Raw genomic sequence first — 26,828 nt, 5'->3', positions numbered from 1 at the left:
ATCCTGAACCCTCCTCCCTCCTCCCTCCCCATACCCTCCCTCTGGGTCGTCCCGGTGCACCAGCCCCAAGCATCCAGTATCGTGCATTGAACCTGGACTGCCGACTCGTTTCATACATGATATTATACATGTTTCAATGCCATTCTCCCAAATCTCCCCACCCTCTCCCTCTCCCACAGAGTCCATAAGACTGATCTATACATCAGTGTCTCTTTTGCTGTCTCGTACACAGGGTTATTGTTACCATCTTTCTAAATTTTTAACTAATCCAAAAATACTCTAGTTTACATGAGTATTGTGACACATTGGACATATTCAATGGAAAAAGTGTTATTTTTAGTATAAATTAGCATTGGAAATACTTGCTTTTCAAATATATTACACACAATAGAATATATCTCTTATCCTTATTTAAATAATAATCTTGAATCAAATTTAACTTTGATTAGGGAATTTTTCCCTAGCACCATACTCTAGTGCAGAATACTAGAGAATGCAGTGGGCCAAGAGGAGCAACTAGATCTGATAGATAGAGTGCCTGATGAACTATTGACAGAGGTTCGTGACATTGTACAGAAGACAGGGATCAAGACCATCCCATGAAAAAGGAATGCAAAAAAAGCAAAATGGCTGTCTGGGGAGGCCTTACAAATAGCTATGAAAAGAAGAGAAGTGAAAAGCAAAGGAGAAAAGGAAAGACATAAGCATCTGAATGCAGAGTTCCAAAGAATAGCAAGGAGAGATAAGAAAGCCTTCCTCAGCGATCAATGCAAAGAAATAGAGGAAAACAACAGAATGGGAAAGACTAGAGATCTTTTCAAGAAAATTAGAGATGCCAAGGGAACATTTCATGCAAAGATGGGCTCGATAAAGGACAGAAATGGTATGGACCTAACAGAAGCAGGTGCTATTAAGAAGAGGTGGCAACAATACACAGAAGAACTGTACAAAAAAGAGCTTCATGACCCAGATAATCACGATGGTGTGATCACTCCCCTAGAGCCAGACATCTTGGAATGTGAAGTCAAGTCAACCTTAGAAAGCATCACTACGAACAAAGCTAGTGGAGGTGATGGAATTCCAGTTGAGCTATTCCAACTCCTGAAAGATGATGCTGTGAAAGTGCTGCATTCAATATGCCAGCAAATTTGGAAAACTCAGCAGTGACCACAGGACTGGAAAAGGTCAGTTTTCATTCTAGTCCCAAAGAAAGGCAATGCCATAGAATGCTCAAACTACCGCACAATTGCACTCATCTCACACACTAGTAAAGTAATGCTCAAAATTCTCCAAGCCAGGCTTCAGCAGTACATGAACTGTGAACTTCCACATGTTTAAGCTGGTTTTAGAAAAGTCAGAAGAACCAGACATCAAATTGCCAACATCCACTGGATCATCGAAAAAGCAAGAGAGTTCCAGAAAAACATCTACTTCTGCTTTATTGACTATGCCAAAGCCTTTGACTGTGTGGATCACAATAAACTGTGGAAAATTATGAAAGAAATGGGAATACCAGACCACCTGACCTGCCTCTTGAGAAATCTATATGCAGGTCAGGAAGCAACAGTTAGAACAGGACATGGAACAACAGACTGGTTCCAAATAGGAAAAGGAGTACGTCAAGGCTGTATATTGTCACCCTGCTTATTTAACTTCTATGCAGAGTACATCATGAGAAACTCTGGGCTGGAAGAAGCACAAGCTGGAATCAAGATTGCCGGGAGAAATATCAATAACCTCAGATATGCAGATGACACCACCCTTATGGCAGAAAGTGAAGAGGAACTAAAAAGCCTCTTGATCAAAGTAAAAGAGGAGAGTGAAAAAGTTGGCTTAAACCTCAACATTAAGAAAATGAAGATCATGGCATCTGGTCCCATCACTTCATGGGAAATAGACGGGGAAACAGTGTCAGACTATTTTTTTTGGCTCCAAAATCACTGCAGATGGTGACTGCAGCCATGAAATTAAAAGACGCTTACTCCTTGGAAGGAAAGTTATGACCAACCTAGATAGCATATTCAAAAGCAGAGACATTACTTTGCCAACAAAAGTCCCTCTAGTCAAGGCTATGGTTTTTCCAGTGGTCATGTATGAATGTGAGAGTTGGACTGTGAAGAAATCTGAGCGCTGAAGAATTGATGCTTTTGAACTGTGGTGTTGGAGAAGACTCTTGAGAGTCCCTTGGACTGCAAGGAGATCCATTCAGTCCATTCTAAAGGAGATCAGTCCTGGGTGTTCATTGAAAGGACTGATGCTGAAGCTGAAACTCCAATACTTTGGCCATCTCATGCGAAGTGTTGACTCATTGGAAAAGACTCTGATGCTGGGAGGGTTTGGCGGCAAGAGGAGAAGGGGACGACAGAGAATGAGATGGCTGGATGGCATCACCGACTCGATGGACATGAGTTTGAGTAAACTCCGGGAGTTGGTGATGGACAGGGAGGCCTGGTGTGCTGCAGTTCATGGAGTCGCAAAGAGTTGGACACTACTGAGCAACTGAACTGAACTGAAGAGAATGCAGTATGACTCTGATTGTGAAAACTGCTGATATGTGTGCCTTTTCTATCCATTTCGGGTTTTTTGGGAGGGCACATCATGCAATTTGTGGACTCTTAGTTCCCCAACCAGAGGTCCAGCCTGAATGCCCTGCATTAGATTCTCAGAGTCCTAACCACTGAACAACCAAGGAAGTCCCTTCATCCATTTCTTACTAACTGAGATTATTTAACAGGCTGAGAAAACATGGTTTTGTTTAAAACCAAGTTCTGTAGGTAGATGAAAATGAATAATGTTTAAAGCCCCACCAAAACTTAAACAAAAGACTTGCTTTTGCTTTGCTCTTTAAACCCTCTTTAAATAAGGTGAAAAAAATTCATTCGTTAAAGAATGTTGCTCTCCTGCTGTGTGATACTTATTTTATTGGGTAACATTATATAAATTGTCACATAGAACCCAGTTAAATGTCTGTTCCCATTTTGCCTATTGTTTGGCAGGTCTGATGTACATACTCTTAACTTTTTTTTTTGAGATAATCATGTATTTAGAGGAAGCTAATATTGACTCAACGGGCTATAGAATATTTGGGGAGAATACAACTGCAGAGCAGATCCACTGCCCCCACCCCAGCCCCTCTAAGAGTAGTATACCAGCCAAGGTACTGTCTGTCTCCTGGATGACAAATACACCTCTTGGATAATATTCTCTATACCTTTTTGGGGTATAATCAGATTTCATAAAGCATTAAAAAAATGAATTTTTCCAGAGTTCAGATTCACATAGCAATGGAATATTAATAATAGACTTTTGAAAGTTCTAAACTATTTTTATGAAGCAGAAATAAGTGACAAGTAAATAACTCTCAAGGATTTAATTAACACTATTGCCACTGTATGTCGAATAGATTTAGTCCTATCAGATGTACCTTCTCCTTTTACAGAACTGCACAATTATAATTAATGTTCATGGTAATCACCCTGAGATACTTATAGGGTCCTATTCTAAATCATTAAGGAATGATCAATTTATATTTTATGACTATTTGAACTCAAGTCAACCTATTGTATATAAATTCTTTAAAAATTCATTATAGATGTATATATAGTCTCCCTAAAAGAACTCATTTTTCAGTAATTAAGCATTTCTATATGTGTTCAGTTCCATTCAGTTCAGTCGCTCAGTCTGTCCGACTCTTTGTGACCCCATGAATCGCAGCATGCCAGGCCTCCCAGTCCATCACCAACTCCCAGAGTTCACTCAAACTCACGTCCATCGAGTCGGTGATGCCATCCAGCCATCTCATCCTCTGTCGTCCCCTTCTCCTCCTGCCCCCAATCCCTCCCAGCATCAGAGTCTTTTCCAATGAGTCAACTCTTTGCATGAGGTGGCCAAAGTACTGGAGTTTCAGCTTTAGCATATGTCTGTAATGAAATGAATTTTTTGCTTAATATAACGTATGTTAAATGTAACTTTAGTATATTTTTCTGAAATTAAAAAATTACTGCATTTTTATCCATAAAAGAGATAATTAATAGCCTAACACTCAACATTAAAAACAAAACACCATACTCTCAATTCAACAGTAGTGCTCAGCATAAAGATGAGTCTGAAGAGAATGCATTTTCACTTTTATAGATGCTTTCTAATAAATGGACTACCTGATTATAATCAAGTATTCAAATGATTTGGGCTCCTTTTTCCTTACTCTCTCTACACTTCAGTCATCCCCAGATAAGACCACCTACCTTCAAAGAATTTAGACTGCTTTAAATACCAGACTTGAAAAAGCTTTGAAAACTAGAAAACCCATTTAACCATTAAAGCTTATAGGAGCCTGCCACAGTACTCAAGATAAAGTGACAAGACATCCTCATCTTTGGTCTTTAGGAATTCAGCTTAATCATGGCAGAAATATTATTTATTTCTGTAATGAATATTACAGAATAAATATTATTTATTTCTGTATTATTTATGTAATGTCCACATCCTTCAAATCCTTAATAAAAGTTTTTTTTTTCCTAATTATGAAAGCAAGATGAGGAGACTTGCCCCGGTGGTGCAGTGGTTAAGACTCCATGCTTCCAATGTAGGGGGCACAGGTTTGATCCCTGGTCTAGGAACTAAGATCCCATGTGCTGCATGCCGGGAGCAGGTTAGTAGGATGAGTTCTCATGCATTGTTAATGGTAATGCAAAATTGTACAGCACTTTGGAAAACAATTTGGCAGTTTCTATAGTTAAACACATTTTCACTATAACTCAATAATCCCAATCCTAGATATTTACTCTGGAGAAATGAAAATATGTGCTCACACAAGGTCTTAAATATGAATGGTTATGAGAGCATATTAAATCACTTCAGTCATGTCCAGCTCTTTGTGACTCCATGGACTACAGCCCGCCAGGCTCCTCTGTCCATAGAATTCTCCAGGCAAGTATACTGGAGTGGTTTGCCATGCTCTCCTCCAGGAGGTCTTCCCAACCCAGGGATCAAGCCTGCATCTCCTTTCGGCTCCTGCATTGCAGGTGGATTCTTAACTACTGGGCCACTGGGAAAGTCCAAATGTTACTGATTATAGCAGCCTTTATTTATGATAGCCATAAAGGTAGGCTGTGGTCCATGGGGTCGCTGAGGGTCGGACACGACTGAGCGACTTCACTTTCACTTTTCACTTTCATGCACTGGAGAAGGAAATGGCAACCCACTTCAGTGTTTTTGCCTGGAGAATCCCAGGGACGGGGAAGCCTGGCGGGCTATAGTCCATGGAGTCACAAAGAGCTGGACATGACTGAAGTGATTTAGTATGCTCTCATATGGGGTCGCACAGAGTCGGACACGACTGAAGTGACTTAGCGTAGCATTTAGCATACAGGTGGAAACAAATGTCTACCAACTGGTGAAAGATAAACACATTGAGGTCATACATTGAAATAAGAAGGAATAAACTCCTGATACAGACAAAAGCTGAATCTCAAAAACTTTTTCCTAAGTGAAAGATGCTAGACACAAAAGGCTGCATAGTGTACAATTCCACTTACATGACCTTCTGGAAAACTGAACTCTAAGGTCAGATCAGTGGTTGCAGAGCTGGGGGTGTGAGGAGAAGACTAATTATAAAAAGGCATAAAGAGACCTTTGGGTGAGGAGTGGAGATGTTCTATAAATTCATTGTGGTGGTTACATTCCTCCTATGTCAACTTTCATCAAATTATATATCTAAAATGGGTGAATTTTGCTTTAAGTACACTAACAATAAACCTTACTTAAACGGTAACCAAAAAAAAATATGAAGACATGATTAATGTAGAAATTGTGGAAATGCAAAAAGACATTAAGAAGAAAATGAAATTTATCCTTAATCTGATCAGCCAGGTATTAATTTTCAGGTGTAACATTTTGATATATCTTTCTGGATTTTTTTTTTTTTTTTGCCATACATACACTATGAGTTCACATGACAGCTTTTTAAAAACTTAGCATTGTTATAATTTCCATGTCATTTTTTTTGGCATCACTCTTAATGACAACCTAATCATTTTGACTCCTTGATTCTTATTTGGGTTGTGACTTTTTGCTCTTGATTGACATTGGTGAACATTTTTTTTCATTCTCCCCTGAACTTTACATGTGTCTCTTATACTAAGAATCTGATTTTATACCAGTAAAAAAGCAGCCAGATGATGATTATTGATACCTAATTCTAGAAGGCATGATTATAAGGAAAAAAGTTAGATTTGAAATTAAGTTTAATGTATTCTTATTTAGTATCAGTTATTGCTTCTGACATCTTTTATTTCTGTTCATTTCTTATGTAAAATTTTTGTCTGGCTACAAGGAAAACTAAAGGAAGAAACTGTCATATTTTCTTTTTCCCTCATAACATTGGTAACATTTACATTATGCAGAAATGTTTACTTCTGTTGAATATAATTTTTTTTTATATTGCCACGAAAACTCTAATGAGGAATTCCTTTCTAGAAATGTATGATCAGTGGTGACTTCTTCCGTGCATGTTCTATTGAATTCTTACAGTACAGTAGCCCATAATGCCTCAAGGCCCAACATTCAAATGCTTACCTTGGTTCCAATCTTGAATTGTCTTTTATTCTATTCTTCACAACATCTTTCAATATACCCACGTGCATCCACCCACCCTTTTGCTTTCTCTCTTCACAGAGATCATGCCTTTTCATTTCGAATGTGTCGAGGCATCATTTTGAATGAAGTTGCTGCTGACAGTATTATCCCTTATGCAGAACCTTCGCTGTAGGCCAGACTTACACTTGCTTGTGGTGTTGATGGTTTGTGAATCACTATTCACTTTCGCTTATGTCTGACCAGCAGGCTAAGTGAGACACGTTGAAGAAGCAGCCTGCGGTCACAGGCAGAAGTTATTCCAAATGCCCTCTTGACTCCTTGGCAGCTGTTTGCTGCACATCTTGCTGGTGAATTTGTACAGAGAGCATCTGTCATGTCCACAGTATATATAGCTCTTGAGGTCATTGCTCTTAACCCTGTAATAAGCACTGGGGTGTGTGCCTTTCAGAAGAGGAAAATTACATGGGGAAGACAGGAAGAGAGCAACTCAACACCTATCACTGGAACCATAGAAGAGAAATTAGAGGCTGCAGCAAAGGTGGGGCAGAGGGTTTTCAGGGGCCATCAGGAGGGGAGAGTGAGCAGGTGAGAAGAGTACTGACGGATGTTTCTGATAGTCTCTAACTGCATCACTACTACATTCAGAAGCGCAGACGATAGGATATCCCGAGTATTATAAAACTAAATAGAAGTTCGCAAAATACTCCTGTTAACTAATGTGTCTGAGAGAGAGAAACTACATCATTGATTCGGGCAGTACTGGCGATGTTTGCTAGGCAGGAGCCTAGGATTTATGTCAACTTTTAGTCACTCCATTTCTGTTTGTGTGTGTGTTTTTTTTTCCCTGAAAATTTAGAAATACAGGAAATAAAGATGGAAAATTAAATCTTCCATAATCCCACGATTCAAAGGCCCTATTACTAAAATTTTTGAAATATCTATTTCATATATTTCTTTTACAAATTTCAAATCTCTTAAGTATTTATATGTTTTTGAAACTTTTTTCATAAAATATTATATCATGAGATATTCCTTGTTATTAATTTTATCAAAAATATTTTTTCAGAGGCAGCATAATATTTCTTTATGTGCGTTTTCCAGCATTTATTAAACAATTCACCTACTGTTGGACATTGTTACCTTTTTTAATAATATGAATAATACTGTTCTGTATATCCATGTAACATATGTATACGTGTGTGTGTCTGTTTCCCTAATTCCATGATGAACAAGTGGGGGACTATTTTTGTATCAGTTCAGTTCAGTCACTCGGTCATGTCCGACTCTTTGCGACCCCATGGACTGCAGCATATCAGGCCTCCCTGTCCATCACCAACCCCTGGAGTTTACTCAAACTCATGCCCATGAGGTTGGTGATGCCATCCTCTATTGTCCCCTTCTCTTCCTGCCTTCAGTCTTTCCCAGCATCAGGGTCTTTTCCAGTGAGTCAGCTTTTTGCATCAGGTGGCCAAAGTATTGGAGCTTCAGCTTCAACACCAGTCCTTCCAATGAATATTCAGGACTGATTTCCTTTAGGATGGACTGGTTGAATCTCCTTGCACTCCAAGGGACTCTCAAGAGTCTTCTCCAGCACCACAATTCAAAAGCATCAGTTCTTCGGTGCTCAGCTTTCTTTATGGTCCAGCTCTCTCATCCATGCATGACTACTGGAAAAACCATAGCTTTGTCTAGATGGACCTTTGTTGGCAAAGTAATGTCTCTGCTTTTTAATATGCTGTCTAGGTTGGTCTTAACTTTTCTTCCAAGGAGCAAGCATCTTTTATTTTCATGGCTGCAGTCACCATCTGCAGTGATTTTGGAGTCCAAAAAAATAAAGTCTTGTCACTGTTTCCTCTGTTTCTCCGTCTATTTGCCATGAGGTGATGGGACCAGATGCCATGATCTTCGTTTTCTGAATGCTGAGTTTTAAGCCAGGTTTTCACTCTCCTCTTTCACTTTCATCAAGAGGCTCTTTAGTTCTTCTTCTCTTTCTGCCATAAGGGTGGTGTCATCTGCATATCTGAGATTATTGATATTTCTCCCAGCAATCTTGATTCCAGCTTGTGCTTCATCCAGCCCAGCATTTCTCATGATGTATTCTGCATGTAAGTTAAATAAGCAGGGTAACAATATACAGCCTTGACGTACTCCTTTTCCTGTTTGGAAGCAGTCTGTTTTTCCATATCCAGTTCTAATTGTTGCTTCCTGACCTGCACACAGATTTCTCAAGAGGCAGGTCAGGTGGTCTGGTATTCCCATGTCTTTCAGAATTTTCCTCAGTTTATTGTGATTCACACAGTCAAAAGCTTTGGCAGTCAATAAAGCAGAAATAAATTTTTTTCTGGAACTCTCCTGCTTTTTTGATGATCCAGCAGGTGTTGGCAGTTTGATCTCTGGTTCCTCTGCCTTTTCTAAATCCAGCTTGAACATCTGGAATTTCACTGTTCACATATTGTTGAAGCCTGGCTTGGAGAATTTTGAGCATTACTTAGGGTGTGAGATGAGTGCAATTGTGTGGTAGTTTGAGCATTCTTTGGCATTGCCTTTCTTTAGGATTGTAATAAAAACTGACCTTTTCAAGTCTTGTGGCCAGTGCTGAGTTTTCAAATTTGCTGACATATTGAGTGCAGCACTTTCACAGCATCACTTTTTAGGATTTGAGAGTTCCATCACCTCCACTAGCTTTGTTAGTAGTCATGCTTCCTGAGGCCCACTTGACTTCACATTCCAGGATGTCTGGCTCTAGGTGAAGTGATCACACCATTGTGATTATCTGGGTCATGAAGATGTCTTTTGTACAGTTCTTCTGTGTATTCTTGCCACTTCTTAATATCTTCTACTTCTGTTAGGTCCATACCATTTCTATCCTTTATTGAGCGCATCTTTGCATGTCATGTTATTCTACAATGCTAAGTCACTTCAGTCATTTCCGACTCTGTGTGACCCCATAGACGGCAGCCCACCAGGCTCCCCTGTCCCTGGGATTCTCCAGGCAAGAACACTGGAGCGGGTTGCCATTTCCTTCTCCGATGCATGAAAGTGAAAAGTGAAAGTGAAGTCGCTCAGTCGTGTCCGACTCTTAGCGACCCCATGGATTGCAGCCTAACAGGCTCCTCTGTCCATGGGATTTTCCAAGCAAGAGTACTGGAGTGGGGTGCCATTGCCTTCTCCGTATTCTACAATAAGGTGGTCTTATTCTACAATAAGGTGGTCTTATTTTACACTCCATGAGCAGTGAATAGGAAGCCCATCATTTCAGCACCCCTTAGCCAATATCCCATATATTTTTTAAAAGGGGGCAAAAAGTATGTTTGCTTTTTTTTTGCAAAGGATAATTATTTTCATAAAACAGAAGCTAAAATTTGAAGCTAAGATTTCAGTTTTAAAAATCGAGAGGAAATCTAAAGACTTTAAGACCGTCAACAAACTATTAGCTAAAGGGTTTTTTTTAATCATTCAGAATTGTATATAATTTAAATTAGTTTGAATACCCTCTATAATGTTAAATCTTGACTACAGAAAAAGGAATTGTGATAAAATATTGAAAAATCATACTTTAAAAATTAGGTCTCTGTCATACTTTTTTAATATAAAGTTATTTATTTTAATTGAAGGCTAATTACAGTATTGTATTGGTTTTGCCATACATCAACATGAATCCATACTTTTTAACTTCTAAAATGTTTTCCACTTTTGTGGGAGGTATGGGATATAATTTTAAATAGCTCTCCATGACATGTTCATACTTGATTAATATTTAATTTCTTCCCTTTCCTCCTCAATCCTTAAGCCTACATCTGTGTATTCAGTAAGAACAAAAGTTCTGTTCTCCAGTGATTAACTACTTGAATCATTTCAATTCAGGTTACTAACAGCAACGCACAGTTAAACAGAAGTCTTGGTTGAAACCACTATTAAACTATACAATGTCACTTTCATTAGTATCTGAGTTTCATAGTTAGGAAATTTTGCATTAAGAAGCTCACATAAGTCAGATAAATCTCCAAGTTACTGGGCTTGGACCTTAGAAATCATCACATATACTTCTTTGATTTGATAGTTAAGGAATTGGAAACTGAGATTGGTACAGGCACATCTTGGGGACACTCAGCTGGAAGGAGACTCTTCATCCTGGGTTCTGGACTCTGCAGCCAGCTCCCTGCCAGGCCACACTCCTCAGCCTCTGTCACCTGCAAGCTGAAACATCTGGTACCCTAGCCTCAATTCATAGCATACGTCTCTCCTGAGAAATATGTGTAAGAATACAATTCCTACTGCTTCTTTGATTATCCTTTCCAACTTGGCTTAATTTGTGGAGAGAACTGACAAATTGATAAGCCACATATATCAATTCCCTTTCAAGAGCCTTAGAACAGACTCAGTCATTTTGTAACACCGAAGTCGTGTGCTGTCACAGGTTCCAGTTGAACTAAACTTTGCAGGCTGCTTTCGAGAATAAATACCTGTGGAATAAATATGATTATGTGGCACCACACCATTATTCATATAAGATATTTTTTTCTTACCAGATATCTGTATGCCCTTGGGCAGAAGGTTTGGAAAAGATGGAAAAAACGTTACTTTGTTCTTGTTCAGGTAAGTACACTTTTTTCCTGTCATATAACCACTCTAAGCCAATCAAACTTTTATTTGGGTTATTCTGTCAGTATCTACTGTATTAGAAATTAAAACTGAGAAATTTAGAAAATATTTATTCATTTTAAAATGAAAGTAGTAAGGCCATTCCAATGCAACTAACCTTTTTATTTAAAATAGCTCTTTTTTCAAGCCAAACATTTTAGTGAACTAAATGGCATTATTTTATGCTTTTGTGCACCTCTTCAATGTCTGGTTTAATAAAAATAGAATGCAGCTGTATTTTCAAATCAGATTCTGCCTTCAATCTGTTGCAGTCTCAGGTGAAATTTAGCCTCTGGAAAACTCCACTATATGTTCTTGAGAGAGTAAGTGTGAAACGGGCAAAGATGTTTAAACATAACTTTAAAAATGGTTTTGACCTCACAAGTCCCCTGAAAGGATTTTGAAGATCCCCAGGATCCCAAGACCATACCTTGAGAACCACTGCATTATTCTGATGTTTTATAGATAAAACTTAATTCATAAAAACATGCCTTTTAAAAAAAGTGTATCATATATATCACTTATTCAGAGGTACAGGTTTTTTAATTGCCTTGACTGGTGGATTTGTTTGAGATAGGATTCTGAATATAGGCAGAGTACTACAATGTACAATTCAGTAGACTCTTGTTTTGTTTTGGTGTTTGATCATGAATGACCTTTGCTCATAGAATATACTCATTTAGTAAAGTTACTTTAAAGAATAATTTTGAGTAATAGTCATTCCAGTTCATGATAAATTCAAGCTGTCTTATTCCCAATGAATATATATGAAAAGAGAAGCTCTCTTGGTATCATTAACACAAAACAGTCTGTAAAATCTTATCAATTCCTATCCACACATTATTGTTGTTCTTCAGTTGCTAAGTCATATCTGAACTATTTTGCAAGCCCATGTACAGTAGCATCCCCCCAGGCTCTGTCTGTCCATGGGATTTCCCCAGACAAGAATGCTGGAGTGGGTTGCCATTTCCTCCTCCAAGGGATCTTCCCAAACTTGCATCTCCAGCATTGGCAGGTGACTTCTTTACCACTTGAGCCCCAGGGAAGCCCTACTCAACGCATTAAGCAAGTATAGACTAGATCAGGTTAACATGGTGATATCCCAAGGAAGGAAAATCATTTGCTATCTTCCAGAAATAAAGTAATCTATCTACTGCTGGATACAATTATTTTATTGATGTGCCATAATAGCATGGTAACTTCATGAAAGCTTAAATTTTTAATCAAAAGTGGGTTTTTTTCCCTGCCTGGGTAAAGTGTAACTTTTTCTTTTGTAAATAGAACTGAGAATCCCACGGTGGTCCAGAGGTTAAGACTCCAGGCTTCCATTGCAAGGGCCCTTGGTTCAATCCCTGGTTAGAGAACCAAGATACCACATGCCATGCAATGCAGTCAAAAATAAATAATAACAAAATTTATAAGTAAGTAAATAGAACCAATATTTGGTCAACCAGATTAATAAAATATGCACATACATTTGCATACACACAGACAATATATTTTATATAAAACCCACACATTTGCTTTGAGTAAGGGCTCCCTGTTGGGAGTTCTCAATGGTCTGTCCTCCAAAAGTCACACCTATAAGGCATCTTCTTTGGTTTCTAGGCTTAATTTCTTGCCACTGGCACAAAAATTTAAATGCATTTACTAGGCAGTTTGAGCACGTATCTTTCTGTACATTTTTATTTTATTTCCACTTATAGATTTTCTCACCTACGTCTAATTTAGCAAGTTTGTGTTAGTGACTTGTCTTTGTCAAATCTTTCCAAAGCATTCAAATGATTTTTCATAAAAACTGCAGCTGCTTTTTCATGGTCATATATCATGCATTTACACAAAATATCGTAAGTTCTCATCCCATAAGATCAGTAGCTGATGTTATTGGCCTAATCAAACGCTACTGATTCTTAGTAAGCATAGAGTTGAACTGATGGAAATAAGTATAGGAACACATGAGCATGTCACCCAGTAACCACAGATTTCAACATGTCATACCTATTAGTCAATATGGTTTTTTAAGAGCAGTTGTAGGTTCACAACAAAATTTAAGGGAAGGTACAGAGATTTCCTACCTATCCTCTGTCCCCACATAGCTTCCCCCACTATCAACATCTCACCAGAATGGTACATTTGTTACCAAGGGTGAACTACACTCGACACATCATCTTCATCGAAAGTCCATACTTTTTCTTAGATTTCACTTTTGGTGTTGTACATCTGTGTATTTGAACAAGCATACTATTTATTACTGTAATATCATACAAAGCATTTCACTCCCTTGAAAATCCTCTCTGTTCTGCCTGTTCACCCTCCCACCTTTGGCAACCTCTGATCTTTTTACCGCAGGTTTGCCTTTTCCAGAACACCACAGCTGGAGTCTTGCAGTGTGTAGCCGTTACTCAGTAGCTTCTTTCACTTACGAATTTCATTTAAGGTTTTTCCATGTTTTTTCCATGGCTTAAAACCTCATTTCTTTTTAGCACTGAATAATATTCCATTGTCCAAATGAAGCAGTTTATCTGTTCACCTACTGAATGACATCTTGGTTGCTTCCAAATTTTGGCAATTATGAATCGAGCTGTTATACACATTTGTGTGTGGGTTTTTGTGTAAACATAACTTTCTAGCTTCTTTGGGTAAATACCAAGGAGCATGATTGCTGGATCATATTCATTATTTTTAAAGAAAGAATCCTGTAGAGATCCAGTAAAGTAACAGTAGGCTAAAAGAGTTTCTAATATACATTGTTTTAATATGAAAATTAGGCTTTAATAGATCAGTTTTGAGAGTTCAGATGGACACTTTATACTTCAAGCCAGGTAAAGTTCAGGATAATCCTTTGCTCCCTACCTTATTTTTTGATATATGATCACAAGAATCAAGTTACAGAGCAACCATATATATGTTCATTATTACCCCATAAGAGACTTATAGAAATAAAAGAATTTTCTTCTTTTATTCAAAAAAATTCAAAAAAAAGAATTTCAGTGCTTTGAGATCATTAAGTGTTCTTTACAGAACATTAACCATGTCTTTGGAGAGCTGGAAAATTCTCCATATAACAAAAATATGTTTAACATTTTAATGAGAACATTCAATTTAAACCAAAGGAGGTTAACCTCTATACTCCATAATTAAAATTTAGGATAAACACCACCAAACTTTCATGAATTCAGATGTATTCTACCTGACATATCATCTTAAAATTTGAAGTCATATTCTTTGGAAGGAATGATGCTGAAGCTGAAACTCCAGTACTTTGGCCACCTCATGCGATGAGTTGACTCATTGGAAAAGGCTCTGATGCTGGGAGGGATTGGGGGCAGGAGGAGAAGGGGATGACAGAGGATGAGATGGCTGGATGGCATCACTGACTCGATGGACGTGAGTCTGAGTGAACTCCTGGAGTTGGTGATGGACAGGGAGGCCTGGCGTGCTGCGATTCATGGGGTCGCAAAGAGTTGGACATGACTGAGCGACTGATCTGATCTGATCTGATGTGATAAGTATTGTGAAAGTGTTAGTCACTCAGTTGTGTCCTACTCTTTGCAACCCCATAGACGTTGCCCACTAGGCTTTTCTGTCCATGGGATTCTCCAGGGAAGAATACTGCAGTGGGTTGCCATTCCCTTCTCCAGGGGATCTTCCTGACCCAGGAATTGAACCCAGGTCTCCTGCATTGCGGGCAGATTCTTTATTGTCTGAGCCACCAAGGAAGCATTGTATCTTTATACAAATATATGTATATACACGTATTCACACAGAGAATCCCATGCCCAAGTGTATTGAGATTTACATGCCAGTACTCTGACAACTTTTTCAAGTGTTAAATATAATTGAATCATCCTTTCAATTCCAAATGTAATGGGAAGACGGATGTACACACTTCAAAATCAAGATGGGTGTGTATGGAGATTCAGCAAGAAGTACTCGTTGGGAAGAAGTGGGTCATTCTATTAGGATCTTTAGGATAGCGCTCATTCCGTTGGCACGTGGCCTGTGGATCCATACCTGCGGGCTGCACTATTGAAAGGTGAGGGAGTTGTTTCAGGAGGACAGCGTGCCCCTGCTGTGTCTGCTGCTGCCGTCGGCAGAATGGTGCTCTGGTGATAATGTGAATCTCATCACCACTTGTGAGTGTGTATTATCTGAGTGATGGAGCTGGAGGTCTAGCCATCAGCCCAAGAATTTGTGCTCATAAAAATTGATTGAGAGTCTCATTTGTTCAAAGTGAACACTTGCAGAGTTGCTGAGGTGAAGAGACTTTTCAGAGACTCTTGTATCAACATTTAAATCAGAGTTGAAAATGGGCAAATGAATTAGTTATCATTGTGGGGTGTTAACTGAGCTAAGTAAGATTAATTTTGGACCCCATTTACATTCTAAAGCCGGTATGCTTACAGTATTAAAAAAGATTTTTCATGCTTTTTTTGAGGCTGCATTTGTTTCTGATGAAGGTAAATTTGGGTCCAAGGCAAACTGAAAGAACAGTGATTTTGAGGAATATGTTAAAAATCTTCCCAAAGCTTACATGTGTTTTTATTAAACTTATATGTGTTTTTTATTAATTTTTTAAGCGTATTTAGTGTTTTGGTGTTACATTTGGAGAATATCATTGATGTAAAGTACTTATGATACTAGTATGTTTTAGTTCATTGTAATAAACCATTTAATGGCTTTAAAATTCCATATTTGTATCTACAATTTAAGCAAACTGAATTATTTCATAAATCTGTATTCAGCTAATACCTCTGCAAATAATTGTATGCCCTCAGATGCTGCATATTTTGTGGTGATATAAAAATTTCTGAAGCACTCACCTATTAATACAACTATTGCTATCTGTAATCTAATATTTATTATGCAAATATGGCAGGCACTTATGCAAAGCACTGTTTTACCACACAGTATCTCTTTTAGTCTTCAGAATAAGATTTGAGGATAGGTATTATCATCCCCATTGTACAGATTAACTTGATGTACAAAGAGGTTTTATATTAATAATTTGGCCAGATACAGTTAGTATGTGGTAGGTAGCGTCTGGTGATCAGATCCAGTTCTGTCAGTCTCTAGAGGCTAAGCTCCCATATCCTTTGTCACTGTGCCATGATCAAATAAATGCACACAGCTACAGTTGATCTGAAGACAAACAGGTATGTGCATAATCACTGTGGAACATTCATTTCATGAGGTACATAACAGTGTTACTACCTTAAAGAAATGGCCAGTGAGTGATGGCATAAAGAGACCCGCACTCATGAAGCCCACTTACCGCGGGACATTACTGGAAACAAGTAGATAGACATCTCTGTTGTTTTGGCCTCGTATCAAAGTGTTCTCTGCTTATTGTCGATGTGTCAGAATCATGACTTGAAGTTGCTGCAAACAACAGCAGGCTATCAAGGCATAATGTTAATTACATATCAGCTGAGCTGGCACAGGATGTAAACAGTCAGCCATGCCACTACGTGGTCTGTACCTGCTGGAAACATACGAGATCCACTCTCTTAATGAGACGCCATCAAAATCTGCTCTCAGCTTAAAGAAGTGGCTGCACCAGCCTATTGATATCTGAAATACCCTGCACACCCTGCAGCAGACTGCTGTCACATTATCTGAGAATGCCACTACTGCAGGAAATTAGATGATCTAGGTTTAGTCTTAGGACATAAGCTGATGTTTGCTAATAGTAATGCGAAGTGAATAGATATACCGCTGTCAAATCAAGAAAGTCATGGGGTAGTGTCTCTCTGGCTTTATGTTTTAAACTGATTTAAGATGTACAAACCCAAGACATGCTCAGTGTAGGATGAACTCAAACCATACAGAAGTCTCTGTGGCCCTCATCAGAACCCCTACCAGCATGGCCCCCTGATTTCAGTCTTTTCCCCCAGTGGCCAAGCAGCCACCGCTGGTAGTTTGAACTTTTAAACTTGTTTCAGTATAATCCAATCCTAATGGAATCATCCACATATATATTTGTTTTCTGAATTGTTTTGACCCGCTTTTAAAATGTGTTATGGGATTTCCCTTGTGGTCCAGTTGACTAAAACTCCGTTTCCAGTGCAAGGGGCCTGGGTTTAATCTCTGGTCAGGGAACTAGGTCCTGCATGCTGCAATGAAGATTGAAGATCCCACATGCCACCAAGACTGACACAGCTAAATAAATAAATTAATTAAAACAAATATTTAAGATAAATAAAAAATAAAACATCAAGTTACCATGTCAGTATCTAAAAATTCACTTTATTCCTTTTAATGGATGACTGGATTCCATAATTTAGTTTAAAATAATTTACGTAACAGTTCCCTGTTTTTAGAAATTTAAGTTCCTTTCATTAATCAACAAATGATGCTGGAATATATATGCTTGATCTCTGGGCTCATCCATGTGTGTTAGAGTATTCCTATAGAAATGAAATTGCTGAGCCAGGACATAGATACCTACAATATGAAGTAAGATTTATAAAACTTGATGACTCATGAATATTTAAATATTCACTGAAACTTAGTTTTTTTTTTAATTTGTCTTTTTTTATATAGTTAATGGTTATTATGAGTCAAGTTGCATGTATTATTTTATCTTTCAAAATGCACATAGGAAAGAAAATTGAAAATTGTTTTGGCTGTGGGAAAAAAATCTCAGAGGAAAAGAATTTTTTAAGTTTCCTTTTTATGATAGCCTATGTAATAATCAAGTTTTCTGTAAATGAAATAATGCATTTACTCTTCAAAATAGTTTTAAAATATATTGAAATGATCATTTACCTATGTCTCAAGAGTTAAAATTATAAAAGAAAGTAGAATGAGAGTAGAGCTGAATTTGATAAGAAATATCTCATAAGGATCAGGAAATGATCCCAATGCCAAAATTCCTCTTTTCCATGTACCTTGTGTTCCTTTAAAATTTGCGTTGGTATGTTCATATAGAAAAATATTTGTTTCTCTTCTTTTCTAGCTCACACCTACATGAAAGAGTAAAGACCTATGAATGAGGAATGTGCAATATTGTAACCGTATTTATCTGAATTGAATGTTAATGGACTTGATTGTTTTATAAGACTCAACTTTAAAATGCTGTATGTGTTTATATTTATATGTATGCATGCATTCATATGCATATATATCTTTACACATACATGTGGAGTGTTCCTGCTGCATGATAAAGACTGGTAAATGTAAGATAAGTAAATATTATCTCACCTTTAATTTGGGTTCTTTCTCAAACCTATATAAAACATAAACTTGATTTATATTTGAGCATCTGTGCGTGTGTGCGCAGGTGTATCTGACTTTTTACAACCCTATGGACTATCCTCGTCCAGGGGATCTTCCTGACCCAGGGATCAAACCTGCATCTCCTGCATTGAAGGCAGATTCTTTACCATTGAGCCATCGGGGAAGCCCATATTTGAGCATACTTGAACCAAAACCATGGTGTCGTTTTTGTCCCCTTTTTTTTCATTACCCCATGTCAATCAGAAAATCCTATTTTATCTACAGCCAGAATAGTATCCTGCTTACATTCAGTTCTTTCCATCTTCTCTGCTATCATTCTATTTGAAACCGTTATTATCTTCACATGGATTTTCACAATAGAGTCCCAGCTGTTCTCTCTGGGTCTACTTTCCACCATTCTCCTGACAATCCATTCTTCACATTGCCAGAATAATCTATTTGAAGCATAACTCAGGTTTTGCCAATTTTCTGTGTAAATTCTTCCATGACTGCCTATTACACTTAGAAAACCTCTGGCCATAACCAAGGGAAAGTCCTATATATTGTCCCTATTGTGGCCTCTAGCTTCCTCTCAGATGAGTCCTCGCCTATCACTGAGCAGCAGCTTGACTTGTAATGCTCTGTGTCCAGGTTAATTGCAGCGTCGAGAACTGGGGTTTAGCACCTCCAGGTCACCAGCCTCCTCTCTCAAATATATAATAATATAAGTTTCTTTTTAAAGTGTGATCTCTATGCAAATATGCCTTTGAATTAAATCTCCCTACCTTTCTTCCGAGGACTGGGAAGCCTGGTTTTGCTGCAGTTCATGTGGTCAGACATGACTTAGTGACTAAACATACCACACACCTTTCTTCCACTTGGTTGTTGCTTAGCTTCTTAAGCATCTAAAGAAATTCGGAACATTTATTCTAGCTTTTACATTTTCCCCATGACTAGTTTGTTCTACCTACCCACTTAGGTATCAGGTCAAATGTCACCTTAAATGGGTCTTTTTTTGCCCACGCAATCTGAAGTGACTCCCTGTCACATTACCCAATTTTATATTTCTCAGAACATTTTTCTCTGATCAGAGTTATCCATCCTTAAATATTTATTTGCTAATTATCTCTTTATCCCTTCTAGAATATATGCTCCATGAAAATAAAGACCTTGTCTGTCTTGTAATCTACTGTGAGTAGAAACTGGCTAAATATTTGTTCAGTAGATGAATATATGTGAGTCACTCTGAGCACTGTTTTTTAAAAGACTGCCTTTCCTCTTTCTAATTTATACACTGATTGCTAAATCTTTTTTATGCCATTTGGTCAAGACAGTAAATATATATTCCCTTCAAATCCATCATGATCTTGAAAAATATATTCATTTTCCTTGATTAAATTAAGCTCTGGGATTTTTTTTTTTTTTAAATAACTAGCAGCACCTTTGGCCTCTGCCAAGAACATTTCCAGCTAAGGATTTTTAAGCCTTAATCTTTACTGAAATTAGACGGTGGCAGTTGCTAAGCTGCCAGCTGTTAACATGATCCCTGCAGTAGGAACCCAACATACAAACCAGAATGCGGTGGTCTCTAAGAACTCATCGTTAGCACTTACATGTGTGGACGCGGACAGGTGTTGAACAGGTTGGCAGTTGAAAATAAAATGGGAGGTTTCCTAGATCAGATGCTGGTACCTCATGGGACCCCAGCAAATTAAGGCGCCCTGTGATGCCAAAAAAGCCTGATTTAACTCTGTCCTCAGATTAAAGTACATTTATATCCCCCAGTTCTCAACAAATCCATTCTTTATGGAGTTATTAAGAATAGATTGGGTTAAGGATACTGAATGTTTATCATGGCTCTGTCTTTCCACTGAATGGATTTTCATTCGCAATGTAGTATATTATATAAGCTTATAAGTCAGCTTATCCCTGAAAACAAATACCAGATCAGAATAGGTCCGACCACCTGTTTCTATCTAATTCCCTGGCATGTGGAGATGGGCCAGACTGCCTTCAGCTGGAAGCACAGGGAGCATGGGGAACCCCTGGCCCCTACCATTTAGCTTTCAGCAGCATATATTAGGGCTTCCCAGGTGGCACTAGTGGTAAAGAACCCGCCTGCAAATGCAGGAGACATAAGAGACGCACTTCGATCCCTGGGTCAGAAAAATCCCCTGGAGAAGGAAATGGCAACCCACTCCAGAATTTTTGCCTGGAGAATCCCATGGACAGAGGAGCCTGGCAGGCTGCAGTCCATAGAGTCACAAGAGTCGGACACAACTGAAGCGACTTAGCACCCATGCACAGCATATATTAAAGATTAGTGCCAACTGATAATAAGTTATCTCCAAGTGGGATTTCTCCAGTGTACCCTCACCCTGGATACTGGCTGCCAAACCAGTAGCTACAAGGTGTTGACACTGTTCAGAAGGATTCACTTGATCTTATGCTACAGGTTCATTGTAGGGTTTGCCTCAGTAAGGTGATTTACCATGACCTTACAAAAGAAATAGGCAAAAGTGGAAGGTGCTTGGGGATATTAGAGGAATCAAAAGAATAAAATGCAGTGTCATTTTACGGAAACAGAACCAGGAGCTAGTGAGTCAAAGGATGGTGTTCATACTTTTTTGCTTCTTGAACCAAAGTATTGAAAAGCCAAACGGCACTTTTTTCAATTGTCTCCTGGGTCAGATTCCCTAATTATCAGTGACAGCTTTGTTGGTCGTTGGTATTTTGTTTCCCTTCCATCTGTGCTCTTCGTTAAACCTCAGGGCCCAATCATCTGTGGTAAACTCCAGGACTGTTAGGTGACTTTTGAAATATTAAACAATATTAAAAGAAGTACAAAATAAAACATATGTTTAATACTTACTTAAATCACCATGGTTGTCAAAAGTAGGTGATTTTTCTGAAGCTGGCGGCTTTTTTGCTTGGATTTTTTTTTTCTTGGTATCTCCAAAGATTTTGAAATTGGTGCTTAAACATGTCCATTATGTTAAGAAATAATCGTGTTATTTAAAGCTAGCTAGAAATACAGTACTTAAAGCATAAAACAGCAACCAAACCTGCACTTCAAGTTATATAAAGAAAAAAGCAACATAGATGTAAGCATTTTACACTGCATATGAAAAACAAGTAGCCTTTTGACAGGCAGTTTTTAAAGCTAGATCTTAAATAGCAAGCACATTTTTAGCACTTTAGGTATGCTATGCATGTCAAGCCTGGACTCTTTAATGCACGATAGCATGAACATGACTTGTATAAAGACCTTTAGAGATTAATCTCTTTTGTTGTTTTAAGAGAATCATTTTTAAAATATATACATTAAAATATATATTCATGATAATATCCATTAGAAATAGAGGGAATAATATCTAAACTACATTTAGAGGCATCTCTGATTTTTCTTCTCATCCTCAATTTCTTGTCCATTTATGTATTTGAATATTCAACAGGTATTTTCAATACCATGATCGCTATCTTTTTAATGGAAAGAAGCAACCCATCAGCCTGGGGCGAAGTAGACATATAAGTTGGGGAGAACCCAGTGAGGCTGGAAAGCAGAAGCCTGAGGCATGAAGGCCAACAGTCCTTAGTCATTCCCAGCCTGGAAACATACAGCCTCAAAATGGGGTCAATCCTGACATCACACTTTCCTACCTATTACAGAACAAAATGTATCTCTAACCCACAATGAAATGACTCTAGAAAGACACATGAGAGAGAGGGATGATGGATCCCTGACAGCTGGATTTGACTTATTGGGAGACGACTGCGTATCAGGCAGGCATGGTGCTAGCTATTCTGCATTAGTATCTCCAGTGCTCACAAGGGCTTCCCAGGTGGTGCTAGTGGTAAGGAACCCATCTGCCAATGCAGGAGACATGAGAGACGTGGGTTTGATCCCTGGGACAGGAAAATCCCCTGGAGGAAGGAATGGCAGCCCACTCCAGTATTCTTGCCTGGAGAATCCCATGGACAGAGGAGCCTGGGGGGCTACAGTCCACTGGGCAGCAAACATTTGGGCACAACTGAACCAACTCAGCACACAGTGCTCTCAAAGACCTGTAGAACACATGTTATTGTCTCTGTTTTATAAAAAATCTAGCTGAGCAATACAAGGGTTAGAGTGAGATGTCCCCGGTCTTGTCAAACAGAAGCTGAAAAGAATAAGGAGAAGTAATTGAGGGAGAAATGAAAGTGGGACCTAGATTTGAAATGGCAGACTCATTTGTTAAACATGGTTTATCCTCCTTCACTTCCAATCAAAATACTTCCAATATTGAAATATGATTGTCTTCAGAGAGCCCTTTTCTGGATGCTTTATCAAAAATAGACTCCCTTCCCTGTCATACTCTTTACTCTGTTTTATTTTTCTTCAAAACAGCTCATTCAGAACAGCCCAAATTGTTGTAGGTATTGTTTGTCTGTAATCCAGTCTTCTCCATATCACCATGTGAGAATTGATATTATTTTTCTATTTTGTTTTTCTTATTCTGATGCCAAGGACATTATTGTATACTCAAGGCCTAGAAAAAATGCACTGTAAATATTCAATAAATATTTGTTGAATGAATGAATAACAGGGAAAACTACACATGGAAGAAGATAATAAAAATTGAAAGTGGACATAGAACTACAGTTAGTTATTTGCCATTCTGACTAGTAAGAAATGAAATACTAGTTATCATATCTCTAAAAGGTATCAAGGAAGAACCAGATGCATCTTCCTAAAAAACACCAGAGAGAAATAGGAGCATGCCCATCAGGCTTCAAACTGTCTTGCTAATTTGCTAGATTTTACAACTGTAGGTCACTGTAAACTTTTCATCATAAATTTAGTTACAATGGAGGTAGTTTCTATAATAAAACCATTAAATCAATAACAAACATTCTCAATTGAATGTGAATATTGTTGTGATTTTATGTGCATCTCTAACCAACCTAGATAGCATATTGAAAAGCAGAGACATTACTTTGCCAACAAAGGTCCATCCAGTCATGGCTATGGTTTTTCCAGTGGTCATGTATGGATGTGAGAGTTGGACTGTGAAGAAGGCTGAGTGCTGAAGAATTGATGCTTTTGAACTGTGGTGTTGGAGAAGACTCTTGGGAGTCCCTTGGACTGCAAGGAGATCCAACCAGTCCATTCTAAAGATCAGTCCTGGGTGTCCTTTGGAAGGAATGATGCTAAAGCTGAAACTCCAGTACTTTGGCCACCTCATGTGAAGAGTTGACTCATTGGCAAAGACTCTGATGCTGGGAGGGATTGGGGGGCAGGAGGAGAAGGGGACGACAGAGGAGGAGATGGCTGGATGGCATCACCAACTCGATGGACCTGAGTTTGAGTGAACTCCGGGAGTTGTGATGGACAGAGAAGCCTGGTGTGCTGCAGTTCATGGGGTCACAAAGAGTCAGACATGACTGAGCGACTGAACTGAACTGAACTGAACCATTGCAAATTATATACTATTAGCTTTTTCTCCTTGAATTCTTATTTCCATAACTGATCCCCAACAGAATTTTATTCTTAGGAAATAAGTATTATGCATCAATGGGCTTCCCTGATGGCTTAGCTTATCTGCCTGTAATACAGGAGACACAGGTTCGATCCCTGGGTTAGGAAGATCACCTGGAGGAGAAAATGGCAATGCGCTGCAGTATTCTTGCCTGAGAAGTCCCGTGGACAGAGGAGCCTGGCAGTCTACAGTCCATGGGGTCACAAAGGGACACGACTGAGCAACTAAGCACACATTATGCATCAGAATCTGATCCCTCTACCGCGCTTTTCTGCAATTAAAAATGTCTGCAAAATTGGAGTAAAAAACTCTCCTGTGTTGGAGAGTCCTAAACCCCAGTTCCTTAGAATATGACCTTATTTGAAAATAGCACTGTGTGCATAATCAAGATGAGGTCATACCAGAGAAGGGTGTGCCCCTAATCAAGTGTGACTAGTGCCCGTGTTAAAAAAGAGGGAGCTTGGAAGCAGATACACGCACAGGGGAATGCCAAGTGAAGATGAAGGCAGAGATGGATATGATACCTCCACAAGCCAAGGAGTGCCAAAACTTGCCAGCAACCCACTACAAGTGAGAAAGACAAGGAGCAAATTACCCTCACAGCCCTTAGAAGGAACCAACCTGCTGACCCCTTAATAGTTCAGCTTCTAGCCTCTAGCACTTCAAGACAATAAATTTCTGTTGTTTAAGCCAAATAAAGATCCAGAGAGCAAAGAGAGCCAATATAAAGAATAACACAGGAAGGCCAAAAATCCCCTTTGCCTAAAAAATCTTTGTTACTAGATCTTTTTCTCCTAAACTCCCAGATTTATTTCCCCTTGTCCTTCTGTTTGAAAAAACCAAGTCAGTCAAACTGCCTCACCTGAAGAAAAATAAAAGTCAAGGGCTTCCCTGGTGGCGCAGTGGTGAAGACTCTGCCTGCCAATGCAGGAGACACAGGTTCAATCCCTGGTCCTGGAAGATCCCACATGCTGTGGGGTGACTAAGCCCCTGTGCCACAACTACTGAGTCTGTATTCTAGAGCCCAGGAGCCACAACTTCTGAAGCGTGTGTGCTGCAATTACTGAAGCTCACACGTCCTGGGGCCCGTACTCCACAAGGGAATCCACCACAGTGAGAAGCCTGCACATCAGAACTAGAGAGCAGCCCCTGCTTGCTGCAACTCGAACAAATCTTGAGCAGCAACAGAGACTCAGCACAGCCAAAAATAATTGTTTTTAATTATAAAAAATGAAACAAGAGGAAGAGTAAATAAAAATTCCTGTGACCAGAAGGCTTTAAGTATTACAAATGTATTTTGTATTGAAGTATAACTACAATTATAAGTAGCGCACAGCTTATGAAAACATATGAGTAATTGAAGAATAATTATTAAGGTTAAATTTGACTGGAAATGCCTATGTCAATGAGCTGGATATAGCTTCCCTTCCCAGTTTACCTGTGAATGACTTATTCTATAATGAGAAAGGATTTCACAGTAATTCCTTTTTTGTTTTCCAAGATATGAGCATTTCCAAGATGTTTTCTTATAACGTTCCAAAATGTGAACACGGGGAAGCCTGGCTTATCTAAATAAGCAGATGGGAACAGAACCTTTGTCACAGTGATATCTCTCACTGTCTCAAAATTTTTTTCTAATTCCTGAGTTAGATGCCCCATAAAGTGATATATCTTATTATTTTTAATATTTGGTCATTTTATAACTAGAAGGCTAATTCAAGAAGGCTTTAGAATTAGAGCCTTCTACAGTTATGCTGAAAACAAAAAATGATGGAAACCATGTTACTTTCAAAATACATTGTTTTGCCTCTGATTGTAAAGAACCATACAGTTGCAACAGGAAGAATGTCTGTCAAAACCTCACTATCATGTGTAAAACAGATAGCGAGTGGAAATCCGCTGTATAGCACAGGGAGCTCAGCTCGATCACTGGATGGGTAGGATTGGGGAGGAAAGTCCTAAAGGGAGGCAATATATGTATACATATAGCTGATACACTTCATTTTAGGGAAGAAACCAATGCAACATTGTAGAGCAACTGTACCCCAATTTTTAAAAATTGCTACATAAATGCCTGCTAAAGAATGAAAATTGGGTTAGAGAGAGCTGCTAGTTTCTACTTGCTTTCAAGCTTGAGGCTGAAGAGGTGAATTCTGTCACTACTTCAGTGGGAAACTACAAGGAATCAATGAGGCTCTCCTATCATTTGGCAAATAGCAGACTTTGAAAAATCTGTTTTTCAAGGATAGATTTAAAAAGCGGTGGAGGAGGGACAAAGGGAGACCTATGAAGAGATTCTATAATATTGAAATCAAATATATTGATTTTATTTTTTAAATTTATGAGAAACACGGTCTGTATTGAAAAGTTTGTAAAAACGAGGAGTTGTCTGAGATTAATGAAAGAGTTCTGAGAGAAATCAGAAGGATTAAAACTAAAAACAGCAGATAATTGATGCCCACATTTTAGGTAGTGATGTACAGAATGAGGAGCTTCCCAGGTGGCTCAGTGATAAAGAACCCACCTGCCAATGCAGGAGACATAGAGACTCGGGTTTGATCCCTGGGTTAGGAAGATGCCCTGGAGAAGGAAATGGCCACCTACTCCAGTATTCTAGCCAAGGAAATCCCATGGACAGAGGAGCCTGGCATGGGTCAGATACAGCTGAGCAACTGAGCATGCACACACATACAGAATGACCACTGCTTCAAAGTCAGTTCTATAGAAGAAGAAACATTTCTGAAAGACGAATCTTTTTTTTTTTCTTTACTGAATGTAACTTGCATACAGTATATAACTTCCTTATATAACTTTCACAAAATCTGAAGTTTAGGTTTTACATATTGTTAT

At 38.6% G+C, this 26,828-nt stretch overlaps 1 protein-coding gene and 1 long non-coding RNA gene across 14 annotated transcripts in view; one reads left to right on the top strand and one right to left on the bottom strand.

Moving 5' to 3' along the window:
• The window catches only part of CADPS2 (calcium dependent secretion activator 2), a 584,066-nt gene that overhangs the window by 366,320 nt on the left and 190,918 nt on the right, over positions 1 to 26,828 (top strand). For all 12 annotated transcript variants that reach the window (XM_055590800.1, XM_055590801.1, XM_055590799.1 and 9 more), the window contains exon 9: positions 11,127 to 11,193. In XM_055590800.1, the coding sequence (XP_055446775.1) occupies positions 11,127 to 11,193 (67 nt within the window). The remainder of the gene's footprint in view (positions 1 to 11,126; positions 11,194 to 26,828) is intronic.
• LOC129659448 (uncharacterized) overlaps positions 1 to 26,828 on the bottom strand; it is a 42,036-nt gene that overhangs the window by 6,271 nt on the left and 8,937 nt on the right. The window lies entirely within an intron of this gene.

The sequence above is a fragment of the Bubalus kerabau genome, chromosome 8, assembly GCF_029407905.1.
Source record: "Bubalus kerabau isolate K-KA32 ecotype Philippines breed swamp buffalo chromosome 8, PCC_UOA_SB_1v2, whole genome shotgun sequence".
Classification (NCBI taxonomy): domain Eukaryota; kingdom Metazoa; phylum Chordata; class Mammalia; order Artiodactyla; family Bovidae; genus Bubalus; species Bubalus kerabau.
The sequence above is the reverse complement of the archived record's forward strand: the minus strand, read 5'-3'. Positions and strand labels throughout refer to the sequence as shown.